This window comes from Lontra canadensis, unplaced genomic scaffold (assembly GCF_010015895.1).
Source record: "Lontra canadensis isolate GAN:19392208 unplaced genomic scaffold, GSC_riverotter_1.0 scaffold7, whole genome shotgun sequence".
Lineage (NCBI taxonomy): Eukaryota > Metazoa > Chordata > Mammalia > Carnivora > Mustelidae > Lontra > Lontra canadensis.
Window position 1 is genome coordinate 21,525,057 of NW_022631001.1, and position 24,156 is coordinate 21,549,212.

At 39.2% G+C, this 24,156-nt stretch overlaps 2 protein-coding genes across 5 annotated transcripts in view; one reads left to right on the top strand and one right to left on the bottom strand.

Annotated features, from left to right (window-relative positions):
- CLNS1A (chloride nucleotide-sensitive channel 1A) overlaps positions 1-22,164 on the top strand; it is a 41,834-nt gene extending 19,670 nt beyond the window's left edge. The window contains exon 7 of one of the 3 annotated variants that reach the window (XM_032852995.1): positions 22,101-22,164. The gene's annotated coding sequence lies outside the window, so the exon portion shown is untranslated. Of the gene's footprint in view, positions 1-1,194; positions 1,963-17,086; positions 17,321-22,100 lie in introns of those variants that run through there. The other 2 variants (XM_032852993.1, XM_032852992.1) reach the window with 2 other exon arrangements.
- AQP11 (aquaporin 11) lies at positions 7,098-23,706 on the bottom strand. 2 transcript variants are annotated; one of them, XM_032852991.1, is made up of 3 exons: positions 22,715-23,706; positions 14,046-14,162; positions 7,098-7,125 (listed from the first exon to the last, which is right to left on the bottom strand). In XM_032852991.1, the coding sequence occupies exons 1-3, from the start codon at positions 23,334-23,336 to the stop codon at positions 7,109-7,111; spliced, it is 756 nt and encodes a 251-aa protein (XP_032708882.1). In that variant the 5' UTR covers positions 23,337-23,706; the 3' UTR covers positions 7,098-7,108. The 2 variants fall into 2 exon arrangements, with proteins under 2 accessions (XP_032708882.1, XP_032708881.1); XM_032852990.1 differs by lacking the exon at positions 7,098-7,125 and adding an exon at positions 8,282-8,604 and having other exon boundaries at positions 22,715-23,705.
- Between the last annotated feature and the right edge of the window lie 450 nt (positions 23,707-24,156).

A 24,156-nucleotide genomic window follows, 5' to 3' on the forward strand; every position in this document is an offset into this window, starting at 1 on the left:
CTACTGTGAGTCATCCAGTTGGGTTGTGAGATCCCTCCTTTTTCTAAGTTCCATTTTATCTTCCAAATTGTTGCCATTGTGAATGTAACATTTCTTCTTACTCTAACCATGAAAAATGATAATGAATCTCTGTTTTCCTCGCAGGTGCTGCCAGTGGAACTATCAGAAAATATCTCTTAGAGTTCTGTGATTTATATTTCTTCTTTAAATACTTAATTTTTATTTCCACAGCATTTATTTCTGTCAGTGTAGCCATTTAGTCTAAAACCAGCATTGTCTCCTCTGCAGTTAGCTAAAATTATGTGTTCATACTGCTGCAGCTCTGTTAGCTTTAATTTTCAGATCTCACATTCCAGCTATCAGTACTTCACTATTACACTGTATGGGAAATCTTTTGGTGCCAACTTAAGTCTTCTTCCCTTCTCACTTTCCTGCTTATCATGTTCTTTATAGCATGTTGACTTTTTCAGTTCGGTAATATGTAGTAACTTTCATTGAAACTGGAAAAAGATTTTTTGATCTTTTGCCTTTCACATATTTCTTCTTGCAAAATAGATTATTCAGAGAATATGCACCACTGTATTAATAAGGATTCTGAGAAACTCATTTGTTGTGTCAGTAATGGTTATACAAATGAGATGTTACTGCAATTCACTGGTGAGAATTCTTAGGATTCCTTGTAATGTAATTTTGTAGTAAAATAATCATAAAATAACCACAGACTTCCTAATGAGCTGATGATTTGTTTTCCATTCATTTTATGCTACAGTTGGAGCAGAGAGCTATTTTACTCATAAAGTTTATAAAAGTTCTTCCCCTGGATAATTGACCTGAATTCCAAACAGTGTCTTTAAATTTTTAATCATTTAAAATTGTTTTTGCCTTTAAGGAATGGAATAATTAGACTGTTTATGCAACCATTAATGATTTCAAGATAGTGGAACTAGGACCTCTCAGTGCATGAGATGGGGTGGAGTCAAGGCACAGGAGTGGTAGAATCACAGCTCTACCACATAACGGCTTCTGTGCCTTTGGACAATCCTCAGTTTCCTCCTTTGAAAATGGGGTTGATAAACTACCTGGCAGGATTGTTGCAAAGACTAAGATATATATCTGTGTTCTCTGGCACTCTTGACTGGGCATCCAATAAATAATAGGTATTATTAAAAACACTGTAAATCTTATGTTTTTCAGATTCTGCTCATAACTAGGAAAGAACTTGGTGCCTCTTCTACTGTGGAATGGGTGTTGATGGAAGTCTTTTTCCTTCTCCAAAATTTACCTGATCTAGTTCTTTTTTGAGACAGCCTATACGAGACAAAAAGTTGTCACCAGCAGAAGAAACTATGACCTTTATTAACAAAGGTGAATTAACTTAACCAAGAGGGTATTTGTAGTTTATCATCTACCCCAAAATTCCTGTGTATAGGTACCCTCAAAGTAGACCTTTGGTTCCAGCCTTCACTATATGCATCTTCTGTAACCTGGTAGGCCTACCTGTTAAGAAAGTGCAGGTGCTTGAAGATGTAGGTAGACTGGATGGAAAGGAGGGAGGCTGGATCTAAGATCAACCCTTTTAGAGCCTAAGGATCCCATTACCCCTTAAAAAGAAAGACAAAGAGATCTCAGAGAAATCTTGGCTTCTGCTTGTTCTTCACAGTGAGGGTCTCTTTACTAATTTGGGACCCAGATTAATTCGTTCAGGCATCTTTAGGGAGCTTCTTGGGAAATATCGTAGCCACATGAAATACCATAACATGGATGCTTCTGACTAGCTTTTTATTCCTTTCACCATGTTTCACCAGTCTGTTTTGTTATAACCTCTTAGGTTATATCCTTTTATTTCTAACCTCTTAGGTCAGTTTCCATAACAAGTGAAATTGGGATGAAGTCATCAGAGTGCTTCAATGATAATTGTTTTGTCTTTGTAATAGTTTAACAAATAAATCTAGGTTTTCTATAGTATTGTGCTCTCATTCTTGATTGAAACCACTAATGAGAAAAAAAAAATTTTTAAGTAAGACTGTCAAAAAAGGAGTCTTGTTGGTTTATTTTTATTTGACTTTTGAGAATATGAACAAGAAGTGAGTAAGAAAATGCATAGTTAGAGTTTTTAGAGGCAAATTTTTAGTAGGGCAAGGATTTAATACATTTCAAGGGATTTCTGCTTCTTTCACTTAGATCAGGAATAATTTCTTACAACTCTCAATTTTTAATTTTCACAGAGACCAGGGTATTTGTAAGGTTGATTTATAGTTGCAAATTTATACTTGGACTTTCTGTACCATTATATGACTTTAAAAATATGGTTTAAAAAGCTATTCAGAATCACTTGGCTAATAAGTGACTAAATTTCAGTTCATGACCACTAAAAGAACACATGTCCCGTGTTCTTTTCAGCACTTTCACTTGGTTTCTGTCATCCTTCATGGTAGACTGAAAAAAAGCTGATTGTCCTTTTCCTGACCAGACTCTCAGAAATACTGAATTTGTTACAATAGGCAAGAAAAGGGCCACTTGGAAACTGAAGTTGACTGAGGCCTTCTCTGTATCATCTGTTGTGTTGGATTCTTTATTTACATATACATATAACATTCTTTTTTATTTTTTATTTTTTTAAGATTTTGTTTGTTTATTTATTTATTTATTTGGCAGAGATCACAAGTAGGCAGAGAGGCAGGCAGAGAGAGAGGAGTAAACAGGCTCCCCACTGAGCAGAGAGCCCGATGTGGGGCTCGATTCCAGGACCCTGGGATCATGACCTGAGCTGAAGGCAGAGGGTTTAACCCACTGAGCCACCCAACTGCCCCTACATAGAACATTCTTAATTGTCTTATGAGGTATAGGTGCTTTTATTATCCTGTTTTAAAGATGAGGAAACTATGGAGAGAGCTAAAATAACACTTAAGGTCATATACATAGTGAGCTGTGATATTTAAGCCTGTGCTCCAAAATACCATATAGCCTTACCATCTATCAGCAGTAGCAAGGAAGCAAATTCTCTCTTAACTGCAGGATTTTAAATGTTAAAATTTCAGCGAACAGCACAGGAAGTTCCCAAATTTATCTGCTCTCAGTCTCAGCAGCATTCATATTCTATCCTAGACATTTACCTCTTCTTCAGTAAAGTCAGGGTATTCTCATTGGCTAATCTTAGAAATTCCATTTAGGTCCTTTTTTAAAGTCATAGAAATTTGTCATCATGACTTTTGGTGAAGTAATAAAGTGCTCTGATAATATTGAAAAAATGTTGAAGAGATTCTGTGCACTGTTTCCTACAGGCACTGCTATGGTCAGCTTGGTATTATGGGTAATGCAGTCATATAAGATGCAGGAGACCAAGCATCTAGTTCTGGCTTGTCAGACAAGGTATTTAAATCTCTCTGGACCTGTTTCCTCATCTGTAAAATGAGGCAACTAGACAAATGACTTTCAGAGATTCAGCTGTAACATTCTATAATATTAGTTGTACCTATAACTGAGAAAATAGGTGAAAAAGAAAGATCGGGTCAGACTTCATAAAAATGAAATTCATAATGCTCAGCCAAGCCAACATTTCTTGATTCTATCTGAGCTTAATTTTAATGTTACTGTAATGATTTTCTTCCTATTTCTTGATGTAGAGGAAATTTAAAGAAAAGCCATGGAGATTTTCCCCCATAATGTGAGCCATCTAAACTATCCATAAAAGCTAGTGTTAGTAGTCATCTGTTCTAAATTCTGTTGTTTAAAAAATGTGTTCATAGGAGCACCTGGCTGGCTTAGTTGGTAGAGCATAAAATCTTTACATAATAAGATTACATAAAATCTCGGGGTGCCTGGGTGGCTCAGTGGGTTGAGCCTCTGCCTTTGGCTCAGGTCATGATCTCGGGGTCCTGGGATCGAGTCCCGCGTCAGGCTCTCTGCTCGGCGGGGAGCCTGCTTCCTCCTCTCTCTCTCTCTGCTTGCCTCTCTGCCTACTTGTGATCTCATTCTGTCAAATAAATAAAAAATCTTAAAAAAAAAAAAGATTACATAAAATCTTAAAAATACAAGAAAATTAAAAATATATTAATTAAAATGATCTCAGTGAGTTTTCTCCTCCCTCAGATCAGTTTGTCAGATATTAATACTTTTCAAATAAGCTTGTTTAAATCTTTGTACATTTGTGTATTTTGAATCTTGTTAGGATCTTTGTCAGTGCTGGTAAAGATGAGAGATGATGCATAGATTGTCATGGTATATAGCCTTTTACTTTTAGAAGAAAACAAGTGTGATTACTCATTGTTCAGAGACATACTAGATTTTTTAAGTTATTATTTATTTCCAGAGAGAAAGCGCGAGATCATTGGTGAGTGGGTGGGGCAGAGTAGAGTGGGGAAAGAGTATCTCCAGCAGACTCCAAGCTGAGCATGGAGCCGTTCAATCCCATGATCCCAGTAAAGAGTTTCAGCTTACCCAAGAGAGCCACCCAGGTGCTCCTTAAGATTTATTTAGTAGAGAAAGAGTGCAAGAGCATGAGGAGGGAGAGGGGCAGAGGAAGAGAGAATCTCAAGCAGACTCACCACTGAGCGTGGAGCCTCTGGGTGGGTGGGTGGGGGTGGGGCCTTTATTTCATGAGTTCATGAGATCATGACCTGAACTGAAATCATAAGCTGGACCCTCAACTGCCTAAGCTGCCCAGGCACCCTGATACTAGATACTGTAGATAGAATTTTATTTACCTGCAGGATTTCAGATCGTATCCTTACTATGTAGCTAATTCTTGTGGAAATCCTGTTTGAAAAGAAATTCTAGAATGGATGACTCTGTATCCAGTACCCATCCTCTGTGGCTAATATGAAATAATTCCAAGCAAATCCCTTACAAGGATTCTAATAGAATTATTGCCATTCTTTGACAAAGGAGCTGAAACAAACATTTTCCCTAGCATCTCACTCTGCTTATATATACATAAGTAAAACCAGTATGTAATTTGGAGAACTTCATAATTTCAGATGAGAAGTCAGAAAAACTTGGGAGAGCAGTGAACCTAGTCAGAATTTTTGTTATTAACATAATCTCAAGAAGATAAAGGGAATATGGCACCTGGCTGGCTCAGTCAGTGGAGTGTGCAATTCTTGATCTTAGGGTTGTGAGTTTGAGCCCCATGTTGGGTATAGAGATTAGTTAAAAATAAAATCTTAAAAAAGAGATAAAGAAAATAGAAGTATATAACCCAGGGATAAGAAGGCTAAATAGAAGTATCTGGAGGCTAATTCTTAAGATTTAAATTACTACTTTTAAGATTGTATGAATCATGAATATAGTTAGAACAACAGTGCCTCGAAAATGGCTCAAAAATGTTAATTATTACACAATAATTATTAAAGCAATAATTCTTTTTTTTTTTTTTTAAGATTTTATTTATTTGACAGACATCACAAGTGGGCAGAGGGGCAGGCAGAGAGACGGGGGGAAGCAGGCTCCCTGCTGACCAGAGAGCCCGATGCGGGGCTTGATCCCAGGACCTTGGGATTGTGACCTGAGCTGAAGGCAGAGGCTTTAACCCACTGAGCCACCCAGGCGCCCCTACAGCAATAATTCTTAACAGAAAGAAGAAGCTGCAGATAGGTATTAACTGACACTTAGAATATATCTGAGAAATCTGAAATTTAAAAATCTGCTGAGCAATTAAAATAGATGTGATGAAATTTATGCATTTTCCTCATAGGACCTTTTGGCCTTCCCTGCAAGTCTCTATTCCTACTTTACAGACAGGTCCAGTATACTTGAGTATCTAGTTTTGAGGCTTGCAACAGGTTAGAAAAGGAGGAAGGGGTGGTTGCATCAGGCATATCAATAGCAGCAGTAAATAGTTGACAGGATTATGAAGAAAAGCAAATATTGGTTACCCAAAAATATAGCAGTGTGAGCCTTTATTGTGTGTAGTGCAAATATGAGGATGGTGCAGCAATTTATCTTCACAAAAGTGTGACTAAAATTATTAGTGGTTAGAGGTTTGAGATAATAGAAGAGTCTGAGTTACTGGTAATAACAAGCTTAAGGTTATGACCAAAAGTTGTAGCTGAGGCAGAACAGAAGAAAAAATATTGAAAAGCCTTTCAGGTTCAGCCAATGAACTGGGAAGCCAAGACACTGGAAGAATCATCTTTGTGGGTATTGGAGTCCTCAAGAACTGTAACAGGAGTGGTGGTGTAGAGGCTGAGAGTTGAACAGGAATGAAGTTCTTAAAGAACCTGGGGGAACTGAGGGCAATAGAGGGTAGAAAATTGCAGTTAGAAGTATCCAGGTGGTGGAAGGCATGGTCTGATGACAGGTTTTTAATGGAGGGAACAGAGGCAAGTAGCCATGAAGAAAGAGGAACCTGTTCCACCTCCAGGCCCAGTGGTATCAGAGGTGGTGTGGAGAAAAGAGCTACCATTTCAGAGGGCTGCAGGGTAGCACTGTCATCTATAGTCTCAAATTCTTTTTTTTTTTTTTTAAGATTTTATTTATTTATTTGACAGAGATCACAAGTAGACAGAGAGGCAGGCAGAGAGAGAGGAGGAAGCAGGCTCCCTGCCGAGCAGAGAGCCCGATGCAGGGCTCGATCTCAGGACCCCGAGACCATGACCTGAGCCGAAGGCAAAGGTTTTAACCCACTGAGCCCCCCAGGTGCCCCATAGTCTCAAATTCTGACACGTGTAGAGGGCTGGGTGTTTTCACAAATTAATACTCATTTTTCTTAAACCACAGAGTCTCATGAAATAGTTGAAACACAGCTCCATGTTTGGAAGACATAGGGAATGGCAGTAGGATCATTTTAAAGGGAACAACCTTTATTTTATGTTGCCATGACAGGATTCAGGCCTAGTATTGCCAGATCTTTGGGATTTTTTTTGAGAATCCAGAACTGGATTTTTATGTGAAAAAGACTACAACACTAGCTTTTTATTTACTTATTTTAAAATATTGTGCAGGCCAAATAAACTGTATTTATTCATCACAATTTTATGAACTGTGCTTTTTTTAAAATAAAGACTAGTATTTGTAAGTTCATGAGTCAAAGTCCATGACTGGCTTTGACAATCTTAACCTGGTTAAGATTGTTGGGTGCCTCAACCTGGCTGCCTTGCTGGGTCATCTGCTACGGTTCAGTCCAATCTGCAGGTGTAAAGGGAGTGACTTTGACCAGCTGATCATCAAACAGCACTTAAATTACCTGACAGTTTATCAGTTGTTTGATTATTACTCAAACATATCTGATTTCACCCCATATTTTTTTACTTTCAATTCTAACCCTCATAATGGAATTTCCTTGGAAGAGAAACACACTTAACTTTATAGCCAGAATTTTTAATGAAAAGTAGACCTCATATGGTAAAAGGAAGCTTCTAATGAAAGAAAACTTAGAGGCTCTTTAAGCCCAACAAAACAAAACAACTAGTTAATTCCTAAATAAAATTTAACATTATAAAATCTTTAATGTTGCTTAAAAACCTTCAATTTTACTTTAATCATAATGATAACTGAGAAGTTTTTTTGTATTGAAATAGAAGTCTAAGGATTGTATTTGGCTCTTTTTGACCTCAGGACAGCAAAACCATCTGGACTTAGTTTCCTTATCTGTAAAATGGAGATTAAAAATACATGCCCTACCTGCTACATAAGGCAGCTATTAGAATCAAATGAGAATGTGAAAAGCTTACCTCTTGACTTTGTATGGGCAGTTTGTTTTATTCTGTTAAGGGATAACAACTTGCCTAAAGCTAGTGAGATTGTCTATTTAGAAAAAATATTTTAGATTAGAGTATATTTAAAATTTAAGAAACCACTCGAATATGAGTGGATATATAATCTATTTCCAAAAGGAACTTCTCTGTTGATAGATGACACTGCTGATGGTATCATTGTGTGACATAATGGCTGAAATCTACCCTCTCTAGGTCTGTAAGCATGACTGGTCCTACTTTGGCTAATAATCCTGTTCATTCAGGTCAGATTTGATACACACTCTTCTTTGGTCCTATTATCACCTCCCTTCCCTTCTCAACCTGTGCTCCTTTTTTTGTCAAAATTAATAATTATCACTTGAGATGGATATTTAACATAATGAGTCTTTTTAAAAAAAAGATTTATTTTTTTACTTAGAGAGACAGAGAGCTGGGGGAGGGGAGAGGGAGAGAGAGAATCCCAAGCAGACTCATCGCTGAGCGTGGAGCCCAACGCAGGGCTTGATCTCATGACCCTGAGATCATGACCTGAGCCAAAACCAAGAGTCGGACACTCAACCAACTGAGGCACCCAGGTACCCCTAATGTTTTTTCTAGCAGCATTTAATACACAGTCAAAAGAACAAGTCTTAACTGAGAAACACAGGATATCTCCTTTTCACAGTAATTGGGTTTTTTAAGTTCCAGTGATGACAACTACAAGGCACCTCCTCAGAGGAAGCTAAACATTGATGAGTCCAATGCAGCCAGTATGTTGAATATGAGGTGATAAAATCTTTATCACATCCAGCTTGACTGTCCTGTAACTTAGTTTGAGTCTTTTGGAATAGTTATTCCTTTTTATTAATTGTATGGTTGTTATACAGCCATGGGAGGAAAAAGCTGAACATCAAAATCATCAACAATATACCTGAAAGACAAAATAGAGTAAAATAACAATCTAAGGAAGTTGATAATCACTCAGTGTTTATAATTTAAGATTATATACCTAGAGATTTGGAAGTCTATGTTTAAAAGCATTAGCTGCATCAATTCTACATGAAACACATGGATATTTTTTAATATAACATTCTCACATTTTTCCTCAACCATGAGTCCTTAAAAACAGTATGTACCTGGTATAACCAGAAGGACCTAAACAGTGAATTGAAAGGATAAATAGATCTGAAGTTCTAGTTCTGGCTCCATTACTGACTTCTTGAGTGAGAAACCCTGGATTTAGGTCCATTTGCTCTTCTCTAAAATAGCAACACTGTGTCCTTCCATGCCTCAGAGATGTATATACTGGGAGAATAAGGCAACTGAAAGCACTCTTGAGTTTGCATTTGGAATGCTCAAACACTTCTTTCTTCCTTCTCTTCTTTTCCTCATCAGTCACAGTATTAATAGCTTTTAGAGCTATTCCAAGCAAAATGTCTAAAACAAAATTTCAGTGCTGAACTTTTATATATTAAATAGAAAATATGTGGGGCACCTGCCTGTCTCAGTCAGTTGACCATCCAACTGGGATCAAGCCCCATGTTGGGCTCCATGCTTAGCATGGGGTCTGCTTGAGAGCCTCTCTCCCCGTCTCCCTCTGCCCCTTCCCCCACTCTTCCCCTCTTTCTTTCTCTCAAATGAATACATAAAATCTTTTTTTTCTAAAAAAAGAAAATATGTAAAAAGTAAAGTGTCATATATTAGTAAATATTCATTTTTGAGGTCACACCAGATAAATCTAGCATGTGGCTATTGGTTAATTTTTTGGTGGGGAAATAGGGCTGGAGGAGACAGCTGTAAGGGTCAAATCACTGTCTTGAAAGAAATGTCTGGGGCACCTGGATGGCTCAGTGGGTTGAGCCTCTGCCTTTGGCTCAGGTCATGATCTCAGGGTCCTGGAATCGAGTCCCACATCGGGCTCTCTGCTTGACAGAGAGCCTGCTTCCTCCTTTCTCTCTCTCTCTGTCTCTGCCTGCCTCTCTGACTACTTGTGATCTCTTGTCTGTCAAATAAATAAATATTAAAAAAAAGGGATGTCTGCAATAATTAATATTTTTATCTCAACATATTTAGGCTTAAATTCTAAATTAGTTTAAACTCAGATTAAGAATGAGTTTTTGTCACATGCAGATTTGATATTTTTTTTTACTCCTCGTTTGACTAGGATTTGGATAGCTTAACACACCTTTGAAAGATGAATCTGTTTTGCAACCAAAGGCTTTAAATGAAAAAAAAAAAAAAAAAAAAACAAAAACAACCTATATGTTAACTGACCCACAAAATTTGACATTTTCTTTATATAAAGTCAGAGCTAGAGCATAAGATATTACATTGAAAATGTTTCCCAAAAAATTTTTCATTATATGAAATATGTAAACTAGAGAATTAATTTTTTAAAATTATTTATTTGAGATAGAGCACAAGCAGGGAGAGCAGCAGAGGGAGAGGGAGCAGCAGACTCCCCACTGAGCAGGGAGCCCAATGCAGGGCTCAGTCCCAGGACCCCAGGATCATGACCTGAGTCAAAGGCAGGTGCTTAACTTACTGAGCCACTAAGGCACCCCTACCGACTTAATTCTATATGCATTATTATAGTCACATTTCTACTATTTTATTTTATTTTTTTTAAAGATTTTATTTATTCATTTGACAGAGGTCACAAGTAGGCAGAGAGGCAGGCAGAGAGAGAGGAAGGGAAGCAGGTTCCCTGCTGAGCAGAGAGCCCGATGCGGGGCTCGATCCCAGGACCCTGAGATCATGACCTGAGCCAAAGGCAGAGGCTTTAACCCACTGAGCCACCCAGGCGCCCCATATTTCTACTATTTTAAATTAATTTTAGAGAGACGGCAAGAGCCATTAGAAAAATTATAATTATCTCTGCTATGAAGAGAAACAAGAAAAACAAGGAGTATGGCTTCTAAGAATAGTTTGCTCCCTGCTTGGTCAAGAAGGGAAAGATATCTTGGGATGACTCCTCTGTCTCACTCAGTGGCATCACCTAATGTAGCTTCAACAGGGTTTTGTTTATTTGACGCTCTTTTATTTGGCTGTTTGAAGGACTCTTGTACAAATAAAATTTCTTTAAGATTTTATTTTCTTTATTAAGTAGGCTCCATGCCCAGTGTGGAGCACAATGTAGGACCTGATCTCAGGACCCTAAGTCAAGACCTGAGCTGAGATCAAGAGTTGGACACTTAACTGACTGAGCCACCCAGATGCTCCATAAGATTTTATTTCTAAGTAATCTCCAAACCCAACATGGGGCTTGAACTCACAACCACAAGATCAATCAAGAGTCGAATGCACTACTGAGCCAGCCGGGTGCCCCTAAAACTATAATTTCTTATTTTTCCCATCCTTCCTGTAGTTTAGCATTAGCTTCATTTGATGCCATTTTTTTTTTTTTGTTTTGCCAATGGAAACGTAACTTCAATGAATGACAAAATCGAATGTCAAACTGGAATTCAGTATTCTAAAAAGTGCCATTTATTCACATATGTCTTTTATCTATATCTATTTAAGGATTCTTGTATTGCTTTTCATTCCTAAACCTCTTAAACAAGTGTAGGAACAAACCTCTTTAAACCAAGAGCTATAAGAAGTTTTAGTTAAGTCTATTTGGAAAAAGCTGGGAAATCCTTAGGCCAACAAAGAATTTTTGTATATTTTCAACAAGTCAATTAGGGCCAGAGGTAATTGCTAAAAAGTTTAATCCCAATGCTATTTATAAAAGATTCCTTGAATATGAAGAAACAAAATAAATACATTTTTCTTTGGGTGTTTGGATTTTTGGGGGTAAGTGGTTCCATAAAATGTTTCAGTAATAGCTACAAGTAATGTTACCTTCCTATCTGGACTATACTAACATGAACAGAATGTAGTCTCTTTCCCCACCCTACTACTCTCTGGTCTGTACATTTTTAAAAGGAGCAGAAGTAATTTCTCCTCTTTTTTCTATCATGAGACTTTTTTCCAGTATGTTCTTCCAGGAAGAATTTATTAAATGATTTGGGCTAGAAAACATTTTTTTAAAGATTTTAAAAAAGTAATCTCTACAGGGGGCACCTGGGTAGCTCAGTGGGTTAAACCTCTGCCTTTGGCTCAGGTCATGATCTCAGGGTCCTGGGCTCAGGTCATATCTCAGGGTCCTGGGATCAAGCCCTGCACCGGGCTCTCTGTTCGGCAGGGAGCCTGCTTCCCCCTCTCTCTCTGCCTGCTTTTCTGCCTTCTTGTGATCTCTGTCAAATAAATAAATAAATAAAATCTTAAAAAAAAAAAAAAAAAGTAATCTCTACACCCACCATGGGGTTCGAACTTAAAACCCTGAAATCAAGAGTCACATGTTCCACTGAGAAGTCAGGCACATGCATGACTTTTTGCTTTAAGCTGTGTTTTCTGGGGGTGCCTGGCTGGCTTGGTCCATACAGCATGTGACTCTTAATCTTAGGGATGTGAGTTTGAGCCCCATGTTGGGTATAGAGATAACTTTTAAAAAAAGGAAGTGTCAGTCTGCTTTTTTTTCCTTTTAATAATTCTTTTGGAAACACTCCTGGGTGGCTCAGTCAGTTAAGCATCAGACTCTTGATTTCAGCTCAGGTCGTGATCTTGGGGTCATGAGATTAAGCCCTGTATCAGGCTCTCCACTGGGCATGGAGCCTGCTTAAGATTCTCCCTCTGTCCCCTTACCCCACTTGCTCACATGCTCTCTCTCTCTCAAACAAACAATAAATAAAAATTCTTTTGGAAAGGTCTACCTACATTTTAGTGTTATTTTAAGTAATGGATGATATAATTCTTTTTTTAAAGTTTTTTTTTTTTTTAAGTAATCTCTATACCCAACATGGGGCTCAAACTCATGAACCCCAAGATCAAGAGTTACTCCTCTGACCCACATTGGGCTCCTTGCTCAGCGGGGAGCCTGCTTCTCCCTCTGCCTGCTGCTCCCCCCTGCTTGTGTGCTCTCTCTCTCTCTGACAAACAAACAAATAAGTAAATATTTTTTAAAAATCAAGAGAAAATTTTAAAAAGTTATTAGAAAACACTAGCAATCTTTAGAACTGAAAAATAGCTGCCATTGTTAGCATTTTAAAATACAAACTTTTTCTGATATTTTTCATGTTTAGGTCCACTGATATTATTACGGACCAAAATAGGTCTTAATTGTGAAATAAAGGCATGGAAGGTGAATGCGAGGAGTTAAGTGTGCTGGGTGTTCAAACATATTGTGCCAATGTTCCCTTCTATACGTACCCTAATTTTTAAAAATGTTTTTAAATTAATTTATTTTTTTTTTAGATTTTTTATTATTTATTTAACAGATAGAGATCATAAGTAGGCAGAGAGGCAGGCAGAGAGAAAGAGAGGAGGAAGCAGGCTCCCTGCTAAGCAGAGAGCCCGACGTGGGGCTCGATCCCAGAACCCTGGGAACATGACCTGAGCCTAAGGCAGAAGCTTCAACCCACTGAGCCACCCAGGTGCCCCCAAATTAACAGAATTTAAACAGAAATGAGCAACAAGAAACAAAATGCTAAAAGTGGATAAAAATAACTAATAAAGGGGCGCCTGGGTGGCTCAGTGGGTTAAGCCGCTGCCTTCGGCTCAGGTCATGATCTCAGGGTCCTGGGATCGAGTCCCACATGGGGCTCTCTGCTCAGCAGGGAGCCTGCTTCCCTCTCTCTCTCTCGCGCTCTCTCTCTCTCTGCCTGCCTCTCTGTCTACTTGTGATCTCTGTCAAATAAATAAATAAAATATTTAAAAAAAAAAATAACTAATAAAGGCCAGGCATCCTCACAGTCATTTGTAGTTATAATTTATAATCAGGCTTCTAAGAGGTGACTAAACAAAATCAAGAAATGCTGATAATTATAAAAAGAAATGCGTATTATAAGTAAGAGAAGTTTCATATATCTGATCCAGATAGAAATAACAGGAATGCAATTGTAGATAATTTTTAAACTATACTTATTATAGTTATCCATTGTTTCATGAGATGCTCTTTTGCAAAATGAGTCAAATGAGCTAAACAGTATTTTATCTGGAACTCACAAATTTGAAAAAAGAAATTCCCTTTAGTAAGAAATTTTTTTTTAATGGAAGGAATCACTCCTCAGTTTTTTGGTCTATATATCTGAGAGTTTCTTAAAGTGGTATCATACCTGAAAATGACTACCCTTAACTAGATAACTCTATTTCTTTGAAGAAAAAGTTTTAAAGGATACTGTACAAATAGTTATTATTTCAGGTATGTTAACTACCTTTTTCATTTTCTTTTTTGTCCCTATTCTGGTTTTGGAATTTGACATGTTAAAGTGACATTGCATATCATTTTAAGATACCCTAATTTTGTAATCATATTAATAAAAATATGCTTACCTAAAGAAGGAGCGAGCCAATATACTATAAAAAACCGAAGGAATGCTTCATCAAAACACTTGAAATGCAGTGAAAGTGCCAAAGCTGGATTAAATACAGCTCCTGTTAGACTTCCTCCTGTAATACATTTTAAGCAGAGTGATACCAAACCATATATTTTGCATATTCTTGTAACTACTTTATTTTAGGTGTTTAAGTGTTCTTATGCAGAATCTTTGCAGAATCACCTGACATATTATAGAATATAAAAATAGATTATACATTATGATGTGCTAGGACATTGAGTTTTAATCCAGTGCTTTTCCTATATATTACAGAATGCATATTGAAAGTTAATCTGTTCTATTATTGGTCCTACAAGTTTATGAAATAGGAGATTTGGCTGCCAATCTTTTAACATTCATCAATGTAAGTGAAAAAATAATAAATAACAAAAACATGTTTAAAATGGATACAATACCTTAGGATCCTCTTGGGCAGAAGTATACCTTTGTGTTAAAAACAAAAAATGGACCAAAGTATTATCATTGGCTCCATTTTTACTTGTCAACAGAGAGAGCCCTGAAGAAGGGACTGTGAATGGCATGTGAATTATGTCAATAAAGTGGCTACAAAATTTTTTAAATAAAAAAAGTGATCGTGTATAGTTGTGAAAGGTAAGCACAAATTCTGTTGATTACTTTTCAGGATTCATGATCCAGCTCTGCACCCAGGTTCTCTCTCTGACGTGGAGCCTAGCAGTTTAGTTCTGGCCACACAAGCAAGTAAGGAAAAGCCGAGGAGGCTAGAACTTCCTTTGAATGGACGAGATCTGTGGCTCAGCTTTTCAGAACATACCCTAAGAATATTCCTGAGATAGTAACATTTCTTTTACTTCTTCTGTATAGAAGCTTGGGCATACCCATTGGCCTCTGATTCAGCCACAGAGATATATCCTGATATCTTCACAAATTTTACCTTGACATATGCCACTATAGCATGATGTCTTCATAAAATGCAGTAAAATTGGAAATTAAGCAACCCTTTCATAAGATTTCACTAATGAGATATTATACTTGATAGGCTGCAAATATTGAAGCTGTGTCAAAATGAAGGTGTTGAGCAGTGAACTAAGATCACTCCATGGCTAAGAGTTTTTTCTAGAACACAGGCCTCACAGCATGATTCATACTCATGTCCCAGCGATTATAAAAGATACCATGTTCAGAATCACTCTTGAATAGTCAATACTGGAATGTTAAACCTGCAACTGCCAAGGACCAACAGAATTATTTGGTTGGTACATGGTCATTTCAGTTCAATAAAAAAATTGTTGAGTTCCTATATAGTAGACATCATGGGCAAAAGATAAGGTCTTATATAGGTCTTTACATTACAGTGTAATATGTGCTATGATAATACAAGTGACCTGTGCTTTTTTGAGACATGCATAAGTAAAAATAGACTGACCCACTGCTCTCATAATTAGTGTATTTTGGTGTTCCCATTAGACCTTTACTATTTCCATTAGGTCTAAGAACACTATCCATCAGTCTTAGACCATCCTAAAATTCAAACTACTTCACTTGCCCTATCTTCTAGTTCTCACATCACCAATTCTGCTGAGTGTGATGTGGAAGCTGCTCCCCCCACCTTTGCCTCTTGAATATGGACTGGCTTTGCAACTTGCATTGACAAAGAGAACGCAGCAGAAGTGATGCTATGTCGATTCTGAACATGACAAGTGACAGTGAATTCTAGGTTCAGGTCTCAAAAAAACCCATCAGCTTCCACTTTTTGCTCTCTTGGAACAGTGCCCTGACCACGTAAGTAAGCTGGTCTAGGCTGTTGGAAGATAAGAGGCCACACAGCGGAGAACTGACAGTTGCCACTGACTGCTGGACACATAAGTGAAGCTTTTCCAGCCCCACCAACTGTCCAGCTAAATGGTCTCAGAGGAATTTACAATCTGACCCACAGAATCATGAAAAACTATGATTTTAAGCTATAGATATATGGGGCATGTGGGTGGCTCAATTGTTTAAGTGTCTGCCTTCAGCTCAGGTCATGATCCCAGCCAAAGTCCTGGGATCAGGCCCTGTGTTGGGCTTCCGGCTCAACAGGGAGTCTACTACTCCCTCTACCCCTCTTCCTGCTTGTGCTTTCTCTTTTGCTCAAATAAATAGATAAAATCTTTGGAAAAAAAATAGCTGATACAGAAGTTTATATCAGGAGTGGGTTCTGTGTCAACAAAAGTCCAAGGGGTTCCTGAGTGGCATAGTCGGTTAAGCATCATACTCTTGGTTTTGGCTCAGATCTTGATCTCAGGGTCTTGAGATCAAGCCCCATGTCAAGCTCTGTACTCACTGTGGAGCCTGCTTGGGATTCTGTCTCCCTCTCCCTCTCCCCATCTTGTTCATGTGTGTGCTCTCTCTCTCTCAAAAAAAAAAAAAAAGCCCAAACATGTGGCTTTGGCTTTGACATTTTTGATTATTATAGATAGCTCTTTGTTGGGGGCTGCCCTGTGCATTGTGGGATATTTAGTAGCTTCCTTGGTCCTTACCCACTAGATTCCAGCACATCCATCTTCCCCAACACTTTAACAACCAAAAATGTCTCTACACATTCCTGAATGTTCCTTGCAACGGGGTGGCGGTGGGGTTCTTATTGAAAACCACTGTTGGGGCATTTGGGTGGCTCAGTGGGTTAAGCCTCTGCCTTCGGCTCAGGTCATGATCTCAGGGTCTGGGATCAAGCCCCGCATCCGGCTGTCTGCCTGGCGGGGAGCCTGCTTCCCCTCCCCTCTCTGCCTCCCTCTGCCTACTTGTGATGTCTCTGTGTCAAATAAATAAATAAAATCTTAAAAAAAAAACCCCACTGTTGTACAGAACTATTGATACTTGTATACAAGTAGACATATCAAAGTTGTTTATAGTAGCAAAGAACTGGGAAAAACCTGACTGTCCATAAGAAGATAGCTAAATAAACAAGCTTATTAATTGGAATAACGTGCACTATTTTGAAATAATGAGAGAAATCTCTTTACTGATTAACATTGGTAGGTCTCCAAGATACCACTGAACAACTACTACCATCAAGAAAAGCAAACTGCAAAAGTAAGGTATGATACCTTTTATGTTAATGTGAACATACCTAAATAATAGTTTCTATAGGGTCTTATCTATATAATAAATCACATAAAGAGTTTGGAAGGACACACACAAACACATCAACACAAACGCATGTGCAGAGGACTACCCTGGTGGGAAGATTAGGCAGAGAAGGAGAGAGGACAAGGCATAGAGGATTGCAGTCAAAAGGCACTTTTAGTCTCATTGTTACTGTTTTAATTTTTAACAAAATATGTTCATGAAGTGTGTAATTAAAAATGAATTATTTAAAAAGAATCGTCAGTCAGGTACAGGACTAACAAACTATCTTTGAAAAATATTGTTTATTGACACCTGAAGGGGAGAAGACATAATAATATATGTCCAAGAGGAGATATCAATGGGAAGACCGAGCTGGCTGATTGTCAAGAGTCTTACAGGATAGCAGGAACTTGGTGAAATTACCACAGTTAAAGACTGTGTCAAAGTCCAGGTTTCAAATCTGGCAATTCTAGATGCTGATGTTACTCAAGGGAATTTAAAGGGAATTAAATTCACTGGGACAGAATGACACTAGTTAAAACCATAAGACTCATGTATAAGCCAGAATGTTAATTAACTAATTTAGAGTGGAGGCTAGCCCTTTCCAGTGACTAGAATATTTGTGCCAGGTACTAGGATAAGAACTTGAAATATGTTATTCTATTCGTCATAATAGTCTTAAGAGATAGACAGTTATTATTCTCCATTTTAAAGATGAGGAAATGAGGCCTAAATTAAGTATCTCTTCTAAGAGTACAGCACAACTCCAAACCTGTGCACTTAGCCACTACATTAATAAATGTTCTGGACCTATGAAACAATTTTTCATTTGTAAATGAGTATCTATTTCATATAGTTCTTATATTAAAAGCAAACATTTAAAGGACTTAGTTCCCTTCTTTGACAAAAAAATCTTACCTATATTCTTCATGATTCAAAAGGATACCAAAAATTCCTGAATGGAATAATGAAATGAAGTAAAAATACTACAATTTCTTCAGACAATTTATTAGGCTTATTTTGAAAGCCCTTAGACATGAAATATAAAACATCCAGATATATATTATTTTTTTCTACATGATTTTTTGAAGTGAATAGGAGTATTTGATTTATAACAGGTGACACAATGCCAAGACCTGGTTATATATTATAATGAATAAAATAATTTTAGTTTCTGTATTCATAAAGTTACTGTCTGTTGGAAGAAGACATCAGAAAACAATGTATAATTAAAAATTCTATAACAGTAATGAACAGGTGCAGTAATAAAGACAACTTACTTAGATGTATAAAAAAACAGATTTTTTTCAGTGCTTACCATTGACCCTTTAACAACATGGGTTTGAGATGCATGGGTACACTTATATGCAGATTTTTTTGATAAATACCATACAGTACTGTAAATGTATTTTCTCATGATTTTCTTAACATTTTTCCCCCCTAACTTACTTTATTGGAAGAATACAGTATATAATATATACAACATACAAAATATGTGTTAATCAACTGTTAACGGTAAGACTTCCAGTCCACAATAGGCTAGTAGTTAAGTTTTGGGGGAATCAAAAGTTATATATGGATTTTTGACTGTGCAAGGGCTTAGTGCCCCTAACCCCTGCATTGTTCAAGGTATCAACTCTAATTAAAGTTCAAGGGTCAACTCTAATTAAAAATGAATGCAGGGGCCCCTGGGTGGCGCAGTTGGTTGATCATCTGACTCTTGGTTTCTGTTCAGGTTGTGAACTCAGGGTCCTGAGATCGAGCCCCTCATTGGCTCCATGCTCAGTGCAGAATTTGCTAAAGTTTTTTTCTCTCTCCCTCTGCCCCTCCCAACTCTCTCTCTAAAATAAATTAATTAATCTTAAAAAAAATGAATGCTGTTCTCTTCTACCTTGTTAATTGAACCAAATTCTCCAAAATCAAAATTAAGATTTACTTAAAATCTGCATTAATAGTTTTATAGCTCTAACATGTTAATAAATCACATCCTAGGACACAACCATGTCAAACTACCACCAACAGTACCTTAGAAGTTAAAAAGAAGGGGCACCTGGGTGGCTCAGTGGGTTAAGCCTCAGCTCAGGTCATGATCTCGGGGTCCTGGGATCAAGCCCCGCATCCGGCTGTCCGCTCAGCGGGAAGCCTGCTTCCCCCTCTCTCTCTCTGCCTGCCTCTCTGCCTACTTGTGATCTCTGTCTGTCAAATAAGTAAATAAAATCTTAAAAAAAAAGAAGTTAAAAGGAAGACATATCAAAGTAATTTGTAATGAGACTTGACTTAGCTGACCCTTCTCCTGTCTTTCCTCCCCTATCCATTCTTAAATCCTTCCTACAAAAGCCTTACCTGTCTCTGATATGACAGAAACTTGACTAGTCCCAAGACAGTTCATTCTGTCTGGAACAATTCTGGTCTAAAGTTATGATGTATCCACAGAAGATAACTTGGAATTATGGCTTAGTGTAGCATTACGCAAAGTGTGTTCTCTTCTGCTACACAGTCCTAGACAAAAGGATTCCATAAGTTTGAAAAACTGTTCCACGTCTTCCTTTTGGGGTTTCACAATATATAACAGCATAGAAAAGCCTCTGTTGAAGTCTTAACATTAGAAAATCTGTTTAGGGGCGCCTGGGTGGCTCAGTGGCTTCAGCCTCTGCCTTTGGCTCAGGTCATGATCTCAGGGTCCTGGGATCGAGCCCCGCATCGGGCTCTCTGCTCAGCGGGGAGCCTGCTTCCCCCTCTCTCTCTGCCTGCCTCTCTGCCTGCTTGTGATCTCTCTCTCTGTCAAATAAGTAAATAAAATCTCAAAAAAAAAAAAAGAAAATCTGTTTAATCCAGTGTTTGCCAGACTTATTCGGCAAAAGAATCCTTTAGCAACTTAAATTTTTTTTTAAGATTTTATTTATTTATTTGACACACAGAGATCACAAGTAAGCAGAGAGGCAGGCAGAGAGAGAGGGGGAAGCAGGCTCCCCGCTGAGCAGAGAGCCCGATGCGGGGCTCGATCCCAGGACCCTGAGATCATGACCTGAGCAAAGGCAGAGGCTGAAGCCACTGAGCCACCCAGGCGCCCTGCAACTTAAAATTTTTAAAATTACGTTAAGGTATATGACATAAAACATGCCATTTTAACCATTTTTAAGGGTATATTCAGTGTCATTAATTATATTCACAATGTTCAACTATTACCACAATTTCTAAAACTTTACCATCACCCCAAACAAACTCTGTACTCTGTATCCATTAAAGAGTAAGTCCCAACTCCTCTCTGCCCCCTAGTCCCTGGTAACCTCTATTATATTTTCTGACTCTATAAATTTGCCTATGCTGTGGGTTTTTTTTTTTTAATAAAGATTTTATTTATTTATTTAACAGAAAGATAGTGAGAGAGGGGACACAAGCAAGTTGAGTGTGAGATGGAGAAGCAGGCTTCCTGCTGAGCAGGGAGCACGATGCAGGGCTGGATCCCTGGACCCTGGGATCATGACCTGAGCCAAAGGCAGATGCTTAATGGCTGAGCCACCCACATGCCCCATATGCTGGTTTTTATATAAGTGGAGTCCTGCAACATTTGTTCCTTTGTGTCTGTCAAGGTTCATCCATGTTGTAGTATTTATCAGAACTTAATTTCCTTTCATGGCTGAATAATGTTCAATTGTATGTACATATTTTTGTTACTTTTGAGGAGTGCAGTATAGAAATGCTGATAATGTAATGTGAATAAGCTTTAGTGTCAGTTTGAACCATGATTCTAGCACATTCTAGCTGTGTGAGCTTGGACAAGTCATTTCACTTTTGTGAGCCTCACTTTACTTAAAATCTATTCATTAGTGAGTTTTTCTCAGGATTGACTAAGATAACTCATATAAATTTCCTATGTGCTTATTAGTATATTGCTCAATGAATACTCTTATCTCCCTTACATTGACAGAAAAGGAAGATCATAATAGATTATTAATTTCTGTAACAGTAGTAATCCACAATTTTCTATTACGTTCTGCCCCAGCAAACAGTCTCTGGCACTGATACTGCACCTACTAGCCACATGTGGCTACTGACTACTTGAAATAAAACTATTGCAACTGAAGAATCAAGTATTTAATTTTAGTTAATTTTAATCTGAAAAATCACATGTATCTAGTGTCTTCCGAATTGGCCAGCACAAGTCTGGACAAGAGCAGTGGTTTCTCAGCTCTGGTTTCATACTGGGATGACCTGGAAAACTATAAAACATTAATTTTATAAGTATATTACTTTTTGTGAGGGATGATTATCTGCATATATGGGGCATGTTTCTACTTTAGCCCAAACCTAAAACTTTAATAAATAAGCGACTATTCATCAACCCCTGAAATATACAGAAATCTTTCCCTCTTTCTTCTACCCGTTATTTCCATCTGTGTCTACACACAAAGAATAGTAATATATCTAACGGATGGAAGATGGGTTGGAAAGTCTTTCATTTTTATCCTGGGAAGTCAAGCAAATATTTAGAAGCCTTTCTTTCTTTCTTTTTTTTTTTTTTAAAAGATTTCATTTGTATATATGACAGACATGGATCATAAGTAGGCAGAAAGGCAGGCAGAGAGAGAGAGGAGGAAGCAGGCTCCCTGATGAGCAGAGAGCCCAACTCGGGCCTCAATCCCAGGACCCTGAGATCATGACCTGAGGTGAAGGCAGAGGCTTTAACCCACTGAGCCACCCAGGTGCCCCTTTAGAAGCCTTTCTTTTGAGGTTTGCTTCTACTTATAGTTTCACTTTCAGTGGGCAGAAGATACACCTTTACTATTAATTTCCTTTTATTAGATTCCTGCCTCTAAAACATTTTATATAGTCCCAATGAAGCTACTTCATTGCAATCATTTAAAATGACACATTTCATCATTAAACTTTCAGGGTTTTTTTTGGATTTCCTTGTCCTCTTTAGGATATCCAGGGTATCCACTGCATCTGAGATCTGTCAAAGTAAACCAATGGATTGTAAGAAATCATCAGATTTCTCGAGTTACTTTTTTAAAAATCATCTTTCATTTCAATCAAGTTTTAATTTTGTAGAAAAAGAACTAAGAAACAACTACAAAATTTCTACTCCTCACTCTTATTATTAACCAATCATGTTGCCTGTGCTTTAAATTGAAAGGCACCTTTTTAAGGTGCCTTTAAATTGAAAGGTACCCATGATCGTTTTTCAGTCTGAGTGTCAGGTTGGCATGAAGAAAGAGGTAGCTGATAAGTTATCTTTCCTTTCTACCATTAAAACAATCCCTTTGTAGGATATTTGAACCCTTGGCAGTATTTCACAAGATCTCATTTTCAGCACAGAAATGGCTCCTGTTGCTGGGGGTTCAAAAAAGCACTGAATGGAGGATCTATATGTCTGCACTACTGGTAAAGAACAGGCTGCAGAATATTTAGAATAACGGGGAAACCAATATTAGCATTGCAGAGGTGTAGGGGTTTCAAATGTATCTTGGTAAAGAACTTCGCGCCTCAGGTCATAGAGGCTCCGGAGGTGCCAAGTGTTTTGTGGGAATAACAAACCTGCGTAGACCAAAAAGGTGATGAGTGCTGCCAGCAGGTGGATACGAAGCTTGGTTCTGATCTCCTGGAAGTGCAGCAAAGCGCTGTGGAAGATAAAGGAGCAGATGGCCTCTGTGATGACCGCTTTGGGTAAGTCGACTTGAATAGGATTCCTGCAAACGAAGGTCCTCTCGTTGATGTGATACTTGGTCAGCCCCAGGCTCCACAAGGCGCTTATGCAGTACCTGCTGCACAGGGCACCAATCAGCTGAGCCAACAGCCTAATCGCACCCGTCTCAGGGGACATTCCCCCCAGCAACATCTGCATCAACACGCCGCACGGGTTGCTGGAGGTGCCCACCAGAGTCAGGCCATGCAGCAACGAGAAGAAGTAGATTAGCGTCAGCGGCCAGGTGGGGTGCGCGGGTTCCTGCTCGCTCAGCAGTTGCAGCTCATGGGTGCAGCAGCAGAGCTGAAAGGTGGCCAGAAACTCCAAGACGAAGGTGTGGGCCATCATGAACCTGTGCTGCTGCAGCCGGGTGACCACGCGGGCCAGCCCCATGAACAGCACGAGCAACAGCATCAGCCCCAGTGAGGTGCAGGTGTCCTGCACCTCCGGCCAGAGGCCCCGCAGCGCCGTCATGGCTCGCTCCTGACCAGACTAGACTGCCTGCTTGGCTCTAGCAGAGGCAGCGTCGGGGCTGGAGTCCCAAGTCCTAAGTCTGCAGCCCCGCCCCCTCCTCACGCCCCGGGGGCGGACCAATTCAGGGCAAGCTGGAAGCCCCTGGGCGTCACGCTGGAGGACGCCTCCCTGCCCTCCTCCCCTCCCCGGCTCGAAGCTTGGGTGTTGGGAGCCGGGGAAGAGAGGAGGGGAAGGGCGGCAAAGGAAGCTCTGCTAGGGCACCGGCTAAAGGGCCAACCGTCAGTCCGACACGCACACGCCCCCGCCACCTCCCTGAGGGACTGGAAGCCGGCGTCGGTCTGAGAGGGCGCCTAGGGACGCTGCGCACCGAGGCCATTGCGCATGCGCGCGGGGACCCGTGAGCCCTTGCGAGCGGCTCGACCAGGGCTACCAGGACGCCGGCCTCCGGCGCCGAACGGGAAGGTTCGTGTCCGCTGCGACTTGACACTTGCTTTGAAGGGAAGACCTTGAAGGTTTTTCTTCCCTGCTCCTAAAACAGTAAAACTGTCCGGCTGGAAACACTCCTAGAGATAATCTCGTCCAGCCGCCTCGTTTTTATTAATGGGGCGACTGAGAAGATGGGAGGTGACGGAGGTGGGGCGCAGAGGCCAGGGGTGGTGAAAGGGAGTAGACTTCGGAGTCAAACGAAGCCGTGGGTACACTTTGGAGTTGAACGAACCGGGGTTTGACTTGTGTGAACAAGGGCGTGCAACTGAGTTTCCTTGTGCTTAGTTTTCTTCACCTGCCTCATACAGTTGTGGGTCGTACTCCCCACCTCATC